Source organism: Macrotis lagotis, chromosome 4 (assembly GCF_037893015.1).
Source record: "Macrotis lagotis isolate mMagLag1 chromosome 4, bilby.v1.9.chrom.fasta, whole genome shotgun sequence".
NCBI lineage: Eukaryota > Metazoa > Chordata > Mammalia > Peramelemorphia > Peramelidae > Macrotis > Macrotis lagotis.
In genome coordinates this window covers 132,584,722-132,600,738 of record NC_133661.1, presented here as the reverse complement: position 1 = coordinate 132,600,738, position 16,017 = coordinate 132,584,722, and the positions used below count along the sequence as shown (strand labels likewise).

General features: G+C 40.0%; 1 protein-coding gene across 2 annotated transcripts in view; it reads left to right on the top strand.

Moving 5' to 3' along the window:
* RGMA (repulsive guidance molecule BMP co-receptor a) overlaps window positions 1–12,644 on the top strand; it is a 46,758-nt gene extending 34,114 nt beyond the window's left edge. For both annotated transcript variants that reach the window (XM_074234160.1, XM_074234161.1), the window contains exons 3-4: window positions 1,212–1,723; window positions 11,855–12,644. In XM_074234160.1, the coding sequence (XP_074090261.1) occupies window positions 1,212–1,723; window positions 11,855–12,553 (1,211 nt within the window). In that variant the 3' untranslated portion in view covers window positions 12,554–12,644. The remainder of the gene's footprint in view (window positions 1–1,211; window positions 1,724–11,854) is intronic.
* Window positions 12,645–16,017: the final 3,373 nt, after the last annotated feature.

Genomic DNA, 16,017 nt, shown 5'->3' with positions numbered 1-16,017 from the left:
CAGCAGCATTGATCCATTTTCTGGGCTGGTAAACAGGGTTGTTGGTCAATTGGCATATGGGCCAGCATGTCCTTTTCACACAATTTTCTTTGATGATATATCTCTCCTTCATCCTAGGAAAGCAGTAGGCCACTAGAAATCATAGGTCAGCACACTCTGCTTCTGGGATAAATTATGCATTGTGTTTAGCTGGCTGACATAGGAGATCAGGTGATTGCTAGTTATTAGAGTTGGTTTCTTTGTACTTTTTTTCATCAAAAGTATTTGTTCTATTCACCCCTACCCACTAACCTTAGCTGTTTGTATTTTTGGGTCTTTAAACCTAGTGGTTTAAAATACCACCATATTTTGAGTACACTGTATCATGCAACCTGTGCTTTAGGTTAATGGTGTCATTTAGAAAAGAAAATGAGTTTCTTGAGAGCAAAGACTGAGTCTTATTCATGAGCACATTCTCCCATGTCCACTCCCTCCACACACATACACACATAGAAAGAAAAGTAGAGAGAGCTAGAGAGCTTTGCCTTTCATAGGTATTGAAGAAATGATTGTAATCAGAAATTTCTCTGCACCAGTAGTAGAATGTCTCCTTTCAGAGAGCAAAATGGTCATACGTGAACCAGGGATGAGTCTTGAGAGATCCAAGTTTTATTCAAAAATCTGGGAATTGTGCTTAATAGGTACAAGAGGGCTAGAGATCTTCTAGCACCTTCTTTCTGTGTTGGTGTTTCAGAAATATTTTTGTGGGTCAATATTAGTGCGCTTTTATCACCAGAATTTATAACAAAGTTAGTAATATATGTCTGTCTGTATGTTTATATAGTGTATTTATGTATTTATTGGTTGTCCTTCCAGTCATAAAACTGCCAGGCTGGTTGATTGGTTCTAGTACCTCCTAATAACAGGTGAGGAGACCGGACACCAGAGAAGTCAAGAGATTTAGCAGTCCACCTACTTCATGTACTTCCAATGTTCGAAGTGACACTAGCAACTAAGAACTAGCCATTTGTGGTGAGTTAAGACCAGTAAGCAAGACTGAAGCTGTAGACTAGCATTGAGACAAAAACCTAGTTGTTACTTATAAGGTTCTAACAGTATAAGGGAATGTTGGCCTGTTGAGCCCTATTTGCTGGTCTCCTAACCTAGAAAGGGAAAAATGTAACATGGCTGGTACATATGCCCACAGTGATGTATTTGTGCTCTTTAAACAGCGACTTCTCAGTGCAAGATCCTCAAGTGTAACTCAGAGTTCTGGACTGCTACATCCGGCACTCACTACCCAGGATCTGAAGACACCCCTGAATTCTGCACTGCTCTGCGGGCTTACTCTCACTGTACCAGCCGCACTGCCCGGACGTGCAGAGGGGACCTGGCCTACCATTCAGCTGTCCATGGCATAGAAGACCTAATGAGCCAGCACAATTGCTCCAAGGATGGTCCCACCTCACAGCCCCGTCTCCGAACCTTCCCACCAGGAGACAGCCAGGAGCGGTCAGACAGTCCAGAAATCTGTCACTATGAAAAGAGTTTTCATAAACATTCAGCTCCCCCAAACTATACCCATTGTGGGTTATTTGGGGACCCTCACCTCAGAACATTCACGGACCGATTTCAGACCTGCCAAGTACGAGGGGCTTGGCCTCTTATTGACAATAATTACCTGAATGTGCAGGTGACCAACACTCCAGTACTACCAGGATCTTCAGCTACAGCAACTAGCAAGGTAAGGTCACAGTGCAGTATGAAGCTGGACCACTCCAACTCTTTTATATGGCTTTCTCTAAAGCTTAAGAGACCTTATTCCATAGTAATTGCTCCCCAGGTCCTATCCCAGTGGCTAAGGAAGAAAATAGGTAATTTGTTGTGAGAAGGAAAGTATTGAGATTAGTTTGCCTAGATACATTAATCTGTGTTTCCCACAAGAAGGAACTGACACCTTTTGTTGTTATTATTACCTTTTCTGATGCTTTGATCCTGGCCAAATTAAGTGCTAGACCAAGAGTGAGCTCTCTGGTATTTGTACCAATAAGTGACACATAAAGTAATTATTAGTGTGATGTCACTTCCCATTCCCATGTGAACCTCTTTATCATTCATCAAATTAACAACTAATTCATAAGGCATTGATTACAAGATACTTTAGGGCATCCAGAGAAATTTGAGTGTTAGGATCCAAGGAATTCATTCTGAAAACGGGGTGTGAGTAGAAGTATGTGTGTGTACACAACATACATACATATATACATAGACACAAACACACTAACATGTATCTATACAAATACCATGAGGAAAGGCTTGTGAAATAAATGCTCCTTTTCTTTTTTTCCCTTATCCATTTCTTTATTTCCTCCCTTTTTTTGTGATTTTCCCCCTGCCTCTTTTTACCTATGACTAATGTCTGCCTGTCAGTAGAATCTCTGAACATTGTTCAACCATAATGCTGGTTTCTGGGGGGAGGGGAGAGTTGCTTGACCCCTCTCATAAATTGGTAAATGTTATAAGATCAAGGGTATAGCATGGACACTTATTGTTGCTGTTGCTGTACGATTTAGATTTCAAAATGCCAGCTATTCCTGTAAGGCAAGGAAAAAAAGAGTTTTGGGGACAGATAAAGGAGAAATCGATATTTTTCAGTGAATATAATGGTTTGTTTATATAATATAAAATCCCAGGGATTTAGCAAAAATATTACTCAATAGAATTAAATACATCTATAAAATAGAAAGCTAAAACAGTAACCCACAAAAATCATTTTTTTGCCTATTATAAAAAGAAGTAAAAAAAAAGGGGAAAGTCATTTAAAAAAATTTTTAAAAGACTTCTCTGATAATTAACCTACCAAGAAAAGTTAAAATTTATATGAATACATCTATAAAATGCTCTTTAAAGATTCATGAGCCATAATTAAGTAGATAGTCATGGGTGTGTATAAGATCAGGAGATGATGAAAAATGATATGAATGGAAGTGCAGAGACTGTACCAAGTTTACAATTTTAGTGTTCACTACTTTATACATTCCCAGGTGACTTTATATACAAGTAATTTTAATGTTTATGTGTTTTTTGTTGGGGTGGGAGATAGTGTTAAGTGATTTGTCCAGGATTATACAACTAGTAAGTATCTGGGGCTGAATTTGAACTCAGGTCCTCCTGATTTCAAGACCAATGCTCTATCCTAGCTGACCTGGTATTAGTGTTTTTATAGGTACATAATAAAGTATAGATTTGGAACTGAATGGATCTTTGGAGGTCCTCTATTTCAAGACCATTTTATAGATGAAGAAACTGAGACTCAGAGAGTTTAAATATTCAAGATCACAGAGGTTAATAGGTGGCAGAGATGGGATTTAAAAACAGGACTTCTACTCTAAAACGTATATTCTTTGTACTATAGATAAATTATCTCTTCTCCATGGAATAACTTTCTGCTGAAAGTCTTCAACTGCTTTATATAGAAATGCTCAGTAGTAAAGTAAAATTCTTTGACCCATTTTAAAGATGGAGAGTTCTGAATTGTCAGGAACATAAAGTGGCTTGCCTGGAGTTGCCTTTCATCTCTGGGCTGCCCTGAGGACAGTGTTCAGATCTGCCTTGCAGGCCACTCTGCACCATCCTCTGCCCACCCGAGTTTTGGTATGTTTGCTGTCTCCTTTGATTTCCCCAGGGGGTTTTCCCATTTGGCAGGAGAGAAGGAATGACCAGAAGTCCAGTTCATCCAAAACCAAAAATGGCAGTAGAGTTTGTTTTTCTGTGGAGAGAGCATTGGAAGGCATGCCAGGGAGAACTAGGCCTGGTCCACAAGGGAGTTTCTGTTCCTTCTATTCCCTCTCCCACCCACCCCTTAAAATTTAAACTCTGTAAGGGATTTTGAGGCTGACGATAAATGCTGGATTCTTCTGCTTCCAGGGCAAGTGTCTCCTTTTTCCTTATCCTCATTGTGCCTACATATCCCAAAATAGACGTGTCCCTTTCCTGGACCCCACGGTTTGTACTCGAAAGCAGGGCTTTAGTCCATCTCACCAGGAATCACCAACTTATTCCAACACAAAAGCCTTACCTTGCTCTTAGTCCTCTAGGCAGGCAGCACACATCTTCCTGTACCTACTAATGTTCTCTCAGTGTTTATTACTGTCATACCAGGGGTGCCACAAATCCTTGTTTTATTATTCTTCTGGGTCATTCTTCATTTCCCTTCTAAGCACAAGACCACACAATTCATGATGTGTAGTCTTCTCTCATGATCTCCTACGTTCCACTAATCTTCCCAACAGCCAAGACAAATGAACACAGGGAACCAACCTCAGCAACTAGTAAATTAAGTTACAGACTTCCAGTCATACTACAGGAGGTTACATATCCCAAATACTGTCTGGCTCTTGAGCTTTTGGTTTTATCCAGAACAATAATGAAATAGGACAGGGACAGTCTCTTCCATGGGGTTCTTCTGAGGATAAAGTGATGTAATAGGTGAAACCTAAGCACTAAATAAATCAAATTATATTCATTTTAGTTGTTGTTTTAAAGTGGCATCATGATACACTGGATAAAACCCTGAGCTTAAAGGCAGGAAGACCTAGATCCAAATCCCATCTATTTTTGTGACCCAGTCATGCCACTGAATCACTCACTGTCCTTCAAACAGTTCCCTAGGATGTACTTTCTAAATCGTAGACTTTCTTCCCCATGCTGACAAAAACCACAGGTCCTCCACTGTATACTACCTTCCCCTACACTAATTTATCATAGAGCCTATGGTAAATTTTTTAACTTTTTCAATTATATAGGTTAAGAGATAGATTGTGATTTAATCTGGAATTCAGGAAACCTGAGTACTATTTTCTTGGTGCCACAGTTCAACCTGTGACCTTGAACATATCTTTTCCCCCAAAAACGCAACAAGGATACCTGTGGAGAGATTGTGATTAGAAAGTTTACCATTCTTGCACTCTAGGAGTGATGGCTACATTCTATCATTTCTGCCTTTCAAGGATGAAGTTAAGTAGACAGAGAAGATTACCTCCTGATGCCGAATAGTACTCATTAAATGCCTCTTTGGTGTAACATCACTAGTTGCATTTACAGTATTTTTAATTTTCAAAGTATCTTCATGTTAGTCACAGTCCTGTCAGAGTGTTGCAATTCTCATATTGTAGATAAGAGAAGAATTTACAGAGGACTTGAGGGATTTGCTCCAAGTCATTCAGTTCTCCCCAAGTCAGTAGAGGTCTCCTAAACCTCTGTCTAATATTTTTAGTTCATTAGACCAATGTGTAGATTATTGCATCAGATAATTACTTGTGTCAGGGATTATTTTGTTTCTGCTTTTTGTTCAGTGACTTCTACTTCTAGGCAGATTTTAAATCCCAGCCCCTGGTCTCACTACTTCTGCTCTATCCTATAAGCACCTTCCAGAATAATCTCCTGAAAATAGCATTTTTATGTTATTATTTTCCTGTCAAAAACATGTATTGACTTCTTATTGGTTTTGGTATTCAGGATCACAGTCCAGTCCCATACAGATCTTGTATTTCCCTGCCACAAGACCAGGAATGTCCTCTCTCTTCTCTACATATATCCAATTATACCATTTTCCAAGACATCAACTGACCCTAGCTCTTCTATAAATCCTTTCACAAATATTCCCAGTCAAATTATAGATCTTTCATCCATTCTCTCACAGCACTTTTGTGTTGTCTGTACCACTCCTTTGGAACTTATTTATTTATTGCCTGGCATAATGGTAGCTCATATTTTCATAGTCCTTTAAGGTTTACAAAGTGCTTTCCTTATAACAGCCCTATGATATAGGTAGTGGAAGGGTTGCTGTGTCCTCTTTATGGATGAGGAAACTGAGGTTTAAAGGTTTATTGACTAGGTCAGAATCATATAGCTAATAAGTAGTTCCGATTGGATTCTCCCTTAGATTGCCTGCCACACATCCTACCCTCATATTGTACTTATTCCCTTTAATATAGGTCTGTATGTGGTATATATGGGTATTTGTGTACAGAGATATAGATATATATCTCTATATAAGTATTTTCACACACACAACACACACACACACACACACACACACACACTTCTTATACATTGTATTTATGTCTATCTAAATCCCCCCAACTTGGACATAAGATTCTTGAATATTTAAAGTTTAACCTTTTGGGTGGTCTCACATTATATAGAAGTGACAATCTTTTTTTTCCTTGTTTAATTTTTAAAAATTCTGTACACTACTGATGTTGTTCATTAATAATGATAATTTTTTAAAACATGGCTAGAATGAGGATTAACCACCCTATAGCAGTGGGGTAGTAAAGTTTATACTTGGCCCACTCTCTTTCATAGGGGTTAGCTGGTAGGTAGGGAGTATAGAATGGAATGAAATGAAACAGCCATATATTTCTGTGTCTATGGCATAAATTGTTGCCTGATCAAGAGCAACTTCAAATAAGCATAGGCCGGCCAATTCAGAAGAAATAAAGTGACGCCTTTGGGAGAAGGACAGTGTTGGAAATAGCTATAGATGACAGCAAGTACATCTATGAAAGATTTTCCTCTCCCCTCCTCATTGTTGGCACTGGATCCTACTTTTCAACAAGCCCCCTTCGTGCTGTTACTTGTGGTTCATTCCCTGGCACTAATGTTAAGAAAAGTCTTGGGAGCTTGTCAGCCTTCCAGAGGACTGTCTCCAGGAGAGATGGTGGTTAGAGTCTAAACCAGCCTTTCCTGTTTCTTCCAAGGAGCCCCCTGGGACCCAGTGAGTATGTGCCCCCCAAGCCTTAGTTCTTGTGTGGCCCTACAGACTGTTGAGACATTAGGCAAGATTAGAGTTCCTTCAGTTAGGGCTGCCATTCATTTCTATTCCCTTTTCCTTCATGCTCTTCCCATCCCTATTCTTTCCCCCAAATTAACAGCATATAAATAAATACTATCAACTGTCATTTTCTCCACCACTTGAGATTGTTGCCCTTCTAGGTGTAGCTGTTGCCACATATTATCATGCATAGATATTGATAGCTAGGTGGTATAGTGGATGGATCACTGGTCTTGGAATCAGGAAAATTCATCTTCATGAATTCAAATCCAGCTTCAGACTATGGGACCCCAGGAAAGTCACTTAACTGCTTGCCTCAGTTTCCTCATCTGTAAAATGAGTTGGAGAAAAAAACCAAAAACCACTGCAGTACTTTTTTTTTTTTTACAAGGCATTGGAGTTTAAGTGATTTGCCCAAGGACAGAGAGCTAGATTAAGTGTCTGAGGCTGTATTTGAACACAAGTTCTCCTGACTCCAGGGCTGGTGCTCTATTCAAAGCACTACCTTGCTGTCTCCACTCCAGTACTTTTGCCAAAAGTCAAGCAAACAAATTCAAATGGGTTCACAAAAAGTCAGACCCAACCGAAAAAAATGACTGAACACCATCACATATAGAGACAACCCTGGTAGATTGTCTCATCTACCTATTAACTGTGTATGGAGAAGGAAGGAAGTTGAAAGGCGATAAAGCAGGAGAAGCAAGAAATTACTTCTATTTGCCAAATACACTAAGTGAAGATGATAAAATTAAATGGACTTGACAGAAACAGAGAGGCAGCAGTAGGCTTTGATGTCTTAAAGCAAGAAACCCCTAAACTTTGTAGCTTTTATCATTTAAAAGATATAGTCCAATCCCTTTATACATCCTCTTCCCATCCCAACTCCATCTCCACACACATTACACACATGAAATAAATCTCCTTGGGAGCAAGGGTAGAATCTTCCCTTCACGAAGGAACCTGCTACTTGCTTAGGTTAACTTTCTGCTAGCACAACCCATAGCTTCAAGGGGGGGAAGGTTTCCCTTCAAAATCATGCCCTGAACTTTATAACCTTTCCCACCTTTCATTTCTTCCCTTTAGTACCTCTTCCCTGATCTCTACCATGGTCCAGCAAAGTTTTAAAGCTTTATAGTGATGTAAAAGAATATCAGGTTATACAGTATAAAGTTGAAAGTAAATCTCACATTCCACAATTAGCTTAGTAGAAGTTAAATTATTAAACATTACCTGCAGGTACTTTTTTTTTTATTTAATACTTATCAGTCTATTGACCCCTTTTTCAGATCTTGATCTTTGGACCTCAGGTTTATTATTGCAAGACTTTTTGCTTTCCCAAAATGAGAACTCTCACTTTCTCAGCTTTTTATACCCTACTGGAAAGTGGATTTGTTTTGGGGAAGTGTCCCAAGCAAAGAAAAACAAAGCACTGTGTGCCATAGGCAAGGTTTGAAAATTGTGGTGCATACTAACCCATAATTTTTTATATTTGAAAATTTTGTTCCTAATGTTTTAATCTTCATTGAAGATCTTTCTATGCAAATTTGCTTTCACAAAATAAAGACCTATATATTAATCAAAAGAATTTTCTAGCATTAAAAATATTTGGTTTTTTTAAAGTAATATTCAGTAGAATACTTCATTGTGCATGCACTCTTCTATCTCAGGACCTTTATAATTCTTCATCTTACCCATCCCCAACCTTCCTTTGACTTTCAGATCTAGCCTATTTTTCTCAATAGCCTCCTACACAAATTTGTTCAACTAAAAACCTCCTTTAACTCTATCTTAAGAAATCTCTGATAACCTTTATTATGGCCACTAATCCTCTTACTAAATTTTCCTGAGTTGACTCCAACCTGTTTGGTTTTTAGTTTTGCTTTTACCATCTGTTTTCTTAATTCTTTTCATGATCCCTTTTGTGCTCTTGAGGCTTTTTTTTGGGGGGGGGGCCCTCTGCCCCACTTTTCCAGCTTGAATTCACTTATCCTGGGTTCTCTTTCCTTTTGATAATTCCCGCCACCGCATTTCATTTTTAAAAGCCCCTTTAACTCATTTCAGCTTCTTCTCTATTACTGCCACTCGTTAACATCCATAGCCTTACTGACTCAGTCCAGAAATTCCATTCTTCCTAGTAACCTGTATTTCCATGGCATCCTATCCTAAGCTGGCATCTCTCACACACATCCCTCAATCAGTAACTAGTATCTAAAATGTATCTATCTTCTTGCCCTAAGAAGTTTCAGGCAGCATTGCATAGGTGGCTGTCATGATTGTTAAAATTCTTGAGATTCCACATTAGATTTTTAACACTAGTCAGTTTTTGAAGAGAGGTATTTTTGTCACAAAAGCATCCATGTTTTTAGCATCCTATGGGTAGAAGTTCAGGTCAGTTGTCTCCCTTGGAATGAAGTCATCTTATTTACTGGAGTGGAGTCACTCAGAGAGCCGGAGACCAAGCAGATTCCATCTGACAGAGTCATGGATGTTTTGAGACTGAGGGGGGGAGAAAGAAGTGAAGAAAGTAGCTAACACATCTATGGAGAAGACAGTAGGAAGAAGTAAACAGTTGAATGCCAGAACTGCTTCAGAGGAAGTAACCAACATCCAAGTAACTCCCAAGTACCCAACCCTAGTTTCCATTGCTCCTAAGCAATATATTCCCTTTTAGTAGCTGAAAGATAATACTGTTCAATTCAGAAAATATTCAGTGTCAGGGCGGCTAGGTGGCACAGTGAATGGAGCACCAGCCCTGGAGTCAGGAGTACCTGAGTTCAAATGCGGCCTCAGACACTTAATAATTACCTAGCTGTGTGACCTTGGGCAAGCCCCATTGCCTTCCAAAAAAAAAAAAAAACCTAAAAAAATATTCAATGTCTATTATGTTTGAGACACTGTGCTAGGTGCTGGAGATACAAATACAGAAATTAAAACTTCCTTCAAATAGTTTACAACCTACTTGAGGAGGATCCAACATGTATGCAGAGAAGTAAATTCACCGTAAGAGAACATTAACAGTTAGGGAAGAGGGGATGGGGGATAGCTTCAAGCAAGATCTTCAATCTATTTTATTTTATTTTATTTTTAAGGTTTTTGCAAGGCAAATGGGGTTAAGTGGCTTGCCCAAGGCCACACAGCTAGGTAATTATTAAGTGTCTGAGGCCGGATTTGAACTCAGGTACTCCTGACTCCCGGGCCGGTGCTTTATCCACTGTGCCACCTAGCCACCCCACTTAACTATTTTAAAGGAGTATAATGTATTCTTAGTCAGAGGTGAAGAGAAAAGACATGTTTTTCTCCCTTGCTCCTTTTTCCTGCCCCTGGTTCAAAGTTCTGTGTTCTAGTAGTCCCCAAACAGAAAGTTCTTGGAGTCAAGAAGGAAGGACCACATATATAAATAAGTTAAACCCTGATTTTGTTATTTGTGCCCTGAACGCTGCTCACTACCTACCAGAGTATTAGGGCAGTGGGAAGGGGATCTTCCTTTCCCTCTTTTTAATACATTTTCTACATGATGTGAAGTCAGTTTAAGAACCATAAAAACCTGAATCAACTTATCTTCCTGTATCCATATCCTCCTTTTCTTTCTGCAACCTGCTTCTCCTGGTAGTACTTTGCCTAGAATCAGGCATTTTTTTGTCCTAAACATCCTCAGCGCCTTCCATACACTAGAGTGGGAGGTTCTGATGAGGTTTAAACCCACAGATTTAAAGTTATTCAAGCAAAATATTAGCATTGGAAGCTGTCCATTACCAAAGCCCATTTAGCCATAAAAATAGTCATAATAATAACCATAATAATAGCTACCTTTAGTGTGCTAGTCCATAGGCAGGCCTGAAAAGGACTGAGAAGAAGTAAGAGAAGGACCACGGTGAACTTGTTTTACTATCTCAATATTACTAGGTCTTGCTAAGTGGGTAGTTTTTGAAGCAATGAGCAAACCATGAGGTTACTGCAAAAACAAAAGAACTATGATCCCATCCTCAAGAGACTTTACCTATTAGTACAAAGAGAAAATCTTTAAAAAAAAAACTTTTAACTAGAGAAATAACTTCTAACTGCAATAGATCCACCTGAAATTAAATCCCCACCTGGGAGGACCACATGCTCTGCTAGAGGTCAATTGCTTCCAATTGACCCACTTTACTTAACATTCTCTTTAAGATAACGCCAACTTATAAAGAAGAGGGAGAAGCAGGTAGCATTTAGAATGACCATCTACCTCTGTTTTATGATTCAATTAAATAAATTTATTTACTAAACACCCACCATGTAACACAATATTGACTCTAAAAAAGGTATAGAAATAATTAAGACATGACTCTGCTTTCATGGAATTTGTAATGCCATCAGAGAGATAAGACCAAAAGAGAAATAAAGAAGACAAGATAGAATATGATCAGTGCAGCAAAACTGTACAGCAAAGTGCACAAAGGACACAAAGTTTTCAAAGGAGGGAGGTAGAAAAATACAGAATGCTTCATGGAATTGCATTTTAACCTTCTGGTTTGAGTACATGAAATTCTAGCTGATGGGAAAAAAAGGTTACAAAGTACCCTAAGGGGAAGGACTGGTGTGTTGGGTGTCCATGTGAGGGCTTTATGTGAGCAGATTTTATGTCTGATCATCAAGGAAGAGAGAATTCAGTTCCATGTGATGGTAGATTGACAGAACTGTCCTCAGAGGATATCATAACTCAGATTTCTATTCCTCTACCTGTAAACAGACTCCTTTTCTAGCACTGAATCTGTTCTGAACAAAAAAATCTGACAATCCTTAGTGTCAAGAAATTATTTTTGTCAAATTTTCATTGCTTTGTGTTAAACCCATATCAACTGGGTCTATATTTGATATTTCACAAGAAGTTCACAGGTCTAGGCAATTATTAGCTCTTATTCATTTTAATCCATTAATAAATTTTTCTGATGCTTCTTTTCTAAAATAAATAATCCTAGTTCCTTGCTTATTTTTACAAGTCAATAAATAGTCTCCAATTTGAGACCTAATCTCTTTTCTCCCTTGTTTCCTTCTTGCCAGCTAACAATTATCTTCAAGAATTTCCAGGAGTGTGTTGACCAGAAGGTATACCAGGCAGAAATGGATGAACTCCCTGCAGCATTTGCCGATGGCTCCAAGAATGGGGGTGACAAGCATGGGGCCAATAGCCTGAAGATTACGGAGAAGGTGTCTGGCCAACATGTGGAGATCCAGGCCAAGTACATCGGCACCACCATTATTGTGAGGCAGGTGGGCCGCTACCTGACTTTTGCTGTGCGCATGCCAGAAGAGGTAGTCAATGCAGTAGAGGACAGGGACAACCAGGGCCTCTACCTTTGTCTCCGGGGCTGCCCTCTTAACGAGCAGATTGACTTCCAATCCTTCCATGCTACAGAGAATTGGAGTACCCGGAGAAAGGGACCCAGCACTCCTGTTTCCTCTTCAGAGGTCTTTACTTATGAGTCGGCCATGGCCAGGTGCAAGGAGAAGCTTCCTGTAGAGGACCTCTACTTCCAGGCTTGCGTGTTTGACCTGTTGACCACAGGGGATGTGAACTTCACACTCGCTGCTTACTATGCCTTTGAGGATGTTAAGATGCTACATTCCAATAAGGACAAATTGCACCTCTATGAAAGGACACGGGACTTGCCTGGCAGTGCAGCAGCCTTAGGGCAGTGCCAGAAGCTCATCCTTTCCCTTGTGGCCATTGTGTGGTGTTTGGTCTCAGTGTTCTCTTAGGTGTTTGTTGTGCAACCTAGAAGAAGTAGACTTTAGAGTGGGAGGAGAAAGCAGCCTAGCCTCTTACTTGGGAACATCTGTCTTTTAGGATCTGGTCAGAAGGAAGGGGAGTGACTAGTGAGTCCTCCAGGGAGCAAAAGTAATCTTCTCTCATCTTTGTCACCTTTCTTCTCGCTCCGAAGAGAAAAGATAGAAATATACTGATCCAACAGGCAGGTTACCTCATATAGACAGATTTTTGCTTCCTTTGCTGGCAAGGGCAGCGGGTATCTCTGCCCACTGCCTAGTTCCTGCTCTCCTAGTAGTACTACAAGGCTGTAGTGACTGTGATGTTGGAATTTGTGAAAGTAACGTTGTATCTGAATATTAGGTGGCTGCTGCCACCTGGCCATTTCACAAATGGGGGTGAAAAAGATCTTTTATTCCCAAACTCCTTGCCCTGCCCTTCCCATATTATGAATGTGCAAACCACAAGACGCTCTCCACTGTGTGCCTCATGGAACACTCAAACAGACTCCTTTTTCTGAGATATTGAGATATATCTCATATGCACACACGCACACATGCGTGCACACACACACACACACACACACACACATTCTCTCTCTCTCTCTCTCAACAGCCAAATGCATGCACACTTAAAAACTTAAAATGCACTGAAATAGTGGACAGAGATACACCCTGACAGGCACAGGTTTCTACTGACACTCAAGCACACACACACACACACACACACACACACACACACACACGTGCGTGCACACAGTCTCATAATCACATTGATGAATACCCTACAGCCCATACAGCTGGTGAACACACACTCACACATAAACACAGATAGAAAAGGCAGAGGTCTTCCACTAATGAGTTTCCTTCCTCCATGTATTCATTCTCTCTTAGTCTTCAGGGGGAGAGTTGAATTGGAAGAAATTCTGGTGGTGCCTCACTATACAGTAGCCCTTCAGCAGCTTTTGTTTTGCTCTTTGCTTAACTGAAGTGTGGTGTATTCTCTGTGATGGTGCATTTTTGTCATCTCCAAAAGGGGTTTCCTGGTTTTTCCTACTCATGGATTTGCAAGTGCTAAGAGCTCAAAGAATTTAGTTTCTTGTACCACACGGCTCACCCTGGCTTCCTGATGGCATCCCTAAGGGACATCATATCATTAGTTTGATGCAACTTCCAAGAATGTTATAACAAAGTAGGAAACTCCATTTGCAAACAGCAGAGAAATGCAACTTGTGTTCTTAGATGTAATTTATATTGTCTCCATTATACAGAATCCTTTCCATTAACATAACACGTCCTCTATTCTCTCCCCCAGTGTGACTGTACATAAGAAGAGATATAATTGGTTTTAAATGTTTAAACAGAAAAAGATGTGTTTACTACTTCTGTTCCTTCCTAGTGTGGTGATGGCAAATGTTACTTGAGAGGGAGATGTAGGGTAGGAATATTATAACAGGGCAAGCCATGGAGACACCATAGTGGATAGGGCCAGCTGGCCTGCCCTGTTCGCCTCCATTTTCCTGTTTCCTGGTCTCAGAAAATCATATGTTGCCTCCCTCCATGAAATGGCAGCCCTTCCTCTGCTTCCCTGTCCTACTGCTGCTGAATTCTGGACCTCAGGAGGGCAGATTCATCATGTCTGCCTAACTGATACCTCCCCTTCCCTTGCCTTTTCTCCTCCCCAAGCACAGGGCCCTTGGCTCCCTATGGAGTTTGGGGCTAGAAGGACATCTTGCTTGCTGGCCCTTCACCATTTGCTATAGTGGGTGAAGAGAGGAAACAGTCTCTCAATCCTATGTCAGCCTGAACTTACAGCCATCATCCCAATTTCTTTTATAGAAACGACATAAGAATTCCTCTAAATGTAGAGAGGTGGCCCTTGAAAATCTGTGTTTGAAAATGCAGCCTTTCAGAGTGTCCCACAGAAAAGGTAACCCAGTCTGTGCAGATTTGGGGCTGGCTTCTTGACTGGTCCTCCGCACCCCTAATCCATAAAACACTTTACTCAGAAAGGACTTTCAACATATCAGTCAATAAGCATTGCCAAGGGAGCTATCAATTGCCTTCCTGGAGGCTGTTCCCTTTAGGACCTCTCATGCGCAAGCTCAATGGGTCCGGGACCTTCCTGGCAGCAAGGACTTGCTTATCTCCAAGAAGTTTAGTTCTCTCTGCCAAAGCCACAGAGCATAGCAGGAAGGGAACACCTTACTGCTCATTGTAAGAATATCCTGTTGGGAGTAAAAAGTGAAGCACTTTATTTTGGTTGTGTTTGATCAAGTTCTGCTTAAAGGTGAAGAAACCTCACCATGTCCATGTGTGTAAAACCTATGTGGAGTGTCACCGCATGTACATACTGTAAATTATTTATTGATGAGATAATGCAAGTAAAGTTTGGTTGTTCCTTTTTTTGCACTCTTTTTGGGGGGTTAGCATTTTATAGTACTTTCCTCTTGTGGGCTAACTTCCTTTTCTATTTGAGAAAAAAATTAAATTAATTTCTTTCTGTGCAACTCCATGTATATAATACCTAAGCATGTGTGTAGAATGTGGTATTTGTATGCACATGTGTTATTTGGGAAATAGTTGCTGGGGTGGGGGGGCTTGCTAAAACAACCAGACCCATGAAGTTCTTACATGACAATCACTGGTCCTTCTTTAAAAATACTTAGTTTCTTGAAAACAAACTACTTTTTGAATTTCTAATTTAAGGCCTTTGCTTACATGAGGAAAAAGTTATTCCTACCAGAGGAATATTAATGATAACAGAATACTTTATGGTTACATAGCACTTTATATAATGTTAACACATTTGAGTCTCATAAAAATAAATGGAAATGGAAAGCAAATAGTCTCAAAATATAAGAAAAAATCATCTAACACATTTTAATGCAAAATGAAGGAGGGGAGGACCTGGAGAAAGAAGGAATGATAAATCAAGTCCAAATTACTAGGGAAGCTAGGTGGCACAATGGATAGAGCACTGACCCTGGAGTCAGGAGAACCTGAGTTCAAATTTGAACCCAGAAACTTAATAATGACCTAGCTGTGTGGCCTTGGGCAAGCCACTTAACCCCAATGCCATGTAGAAACAAAAAAATTCAAATTGCTTAATCTGATCTTGGGAGAGGGGGAGCAGTGAGGTAGTGTGAGCACCAGCCCTGGAGTCAGGAGGACCTGATACTTGATGCTTACTAGCTGTGACCTTGGGCAAGTCATTTAACCCTACTGCCTCACAAAAAAAATCTTATCTTTCCAGTGTTATTCTACTAGGATATTTCATATCGACACATGAGCTAACTCCTGGCTTTTTTTTAAGTAGTGAAAGACAAAGAATATTTGTATTGGAAGAGACCTAAGAGATATCATAATCCAACCCTGGCCACTGCATGAATACACATCCATACACACACATACTCCAGACTCGTCATAAGGCTGAACCTTTTCAGAATGGGTGTTTT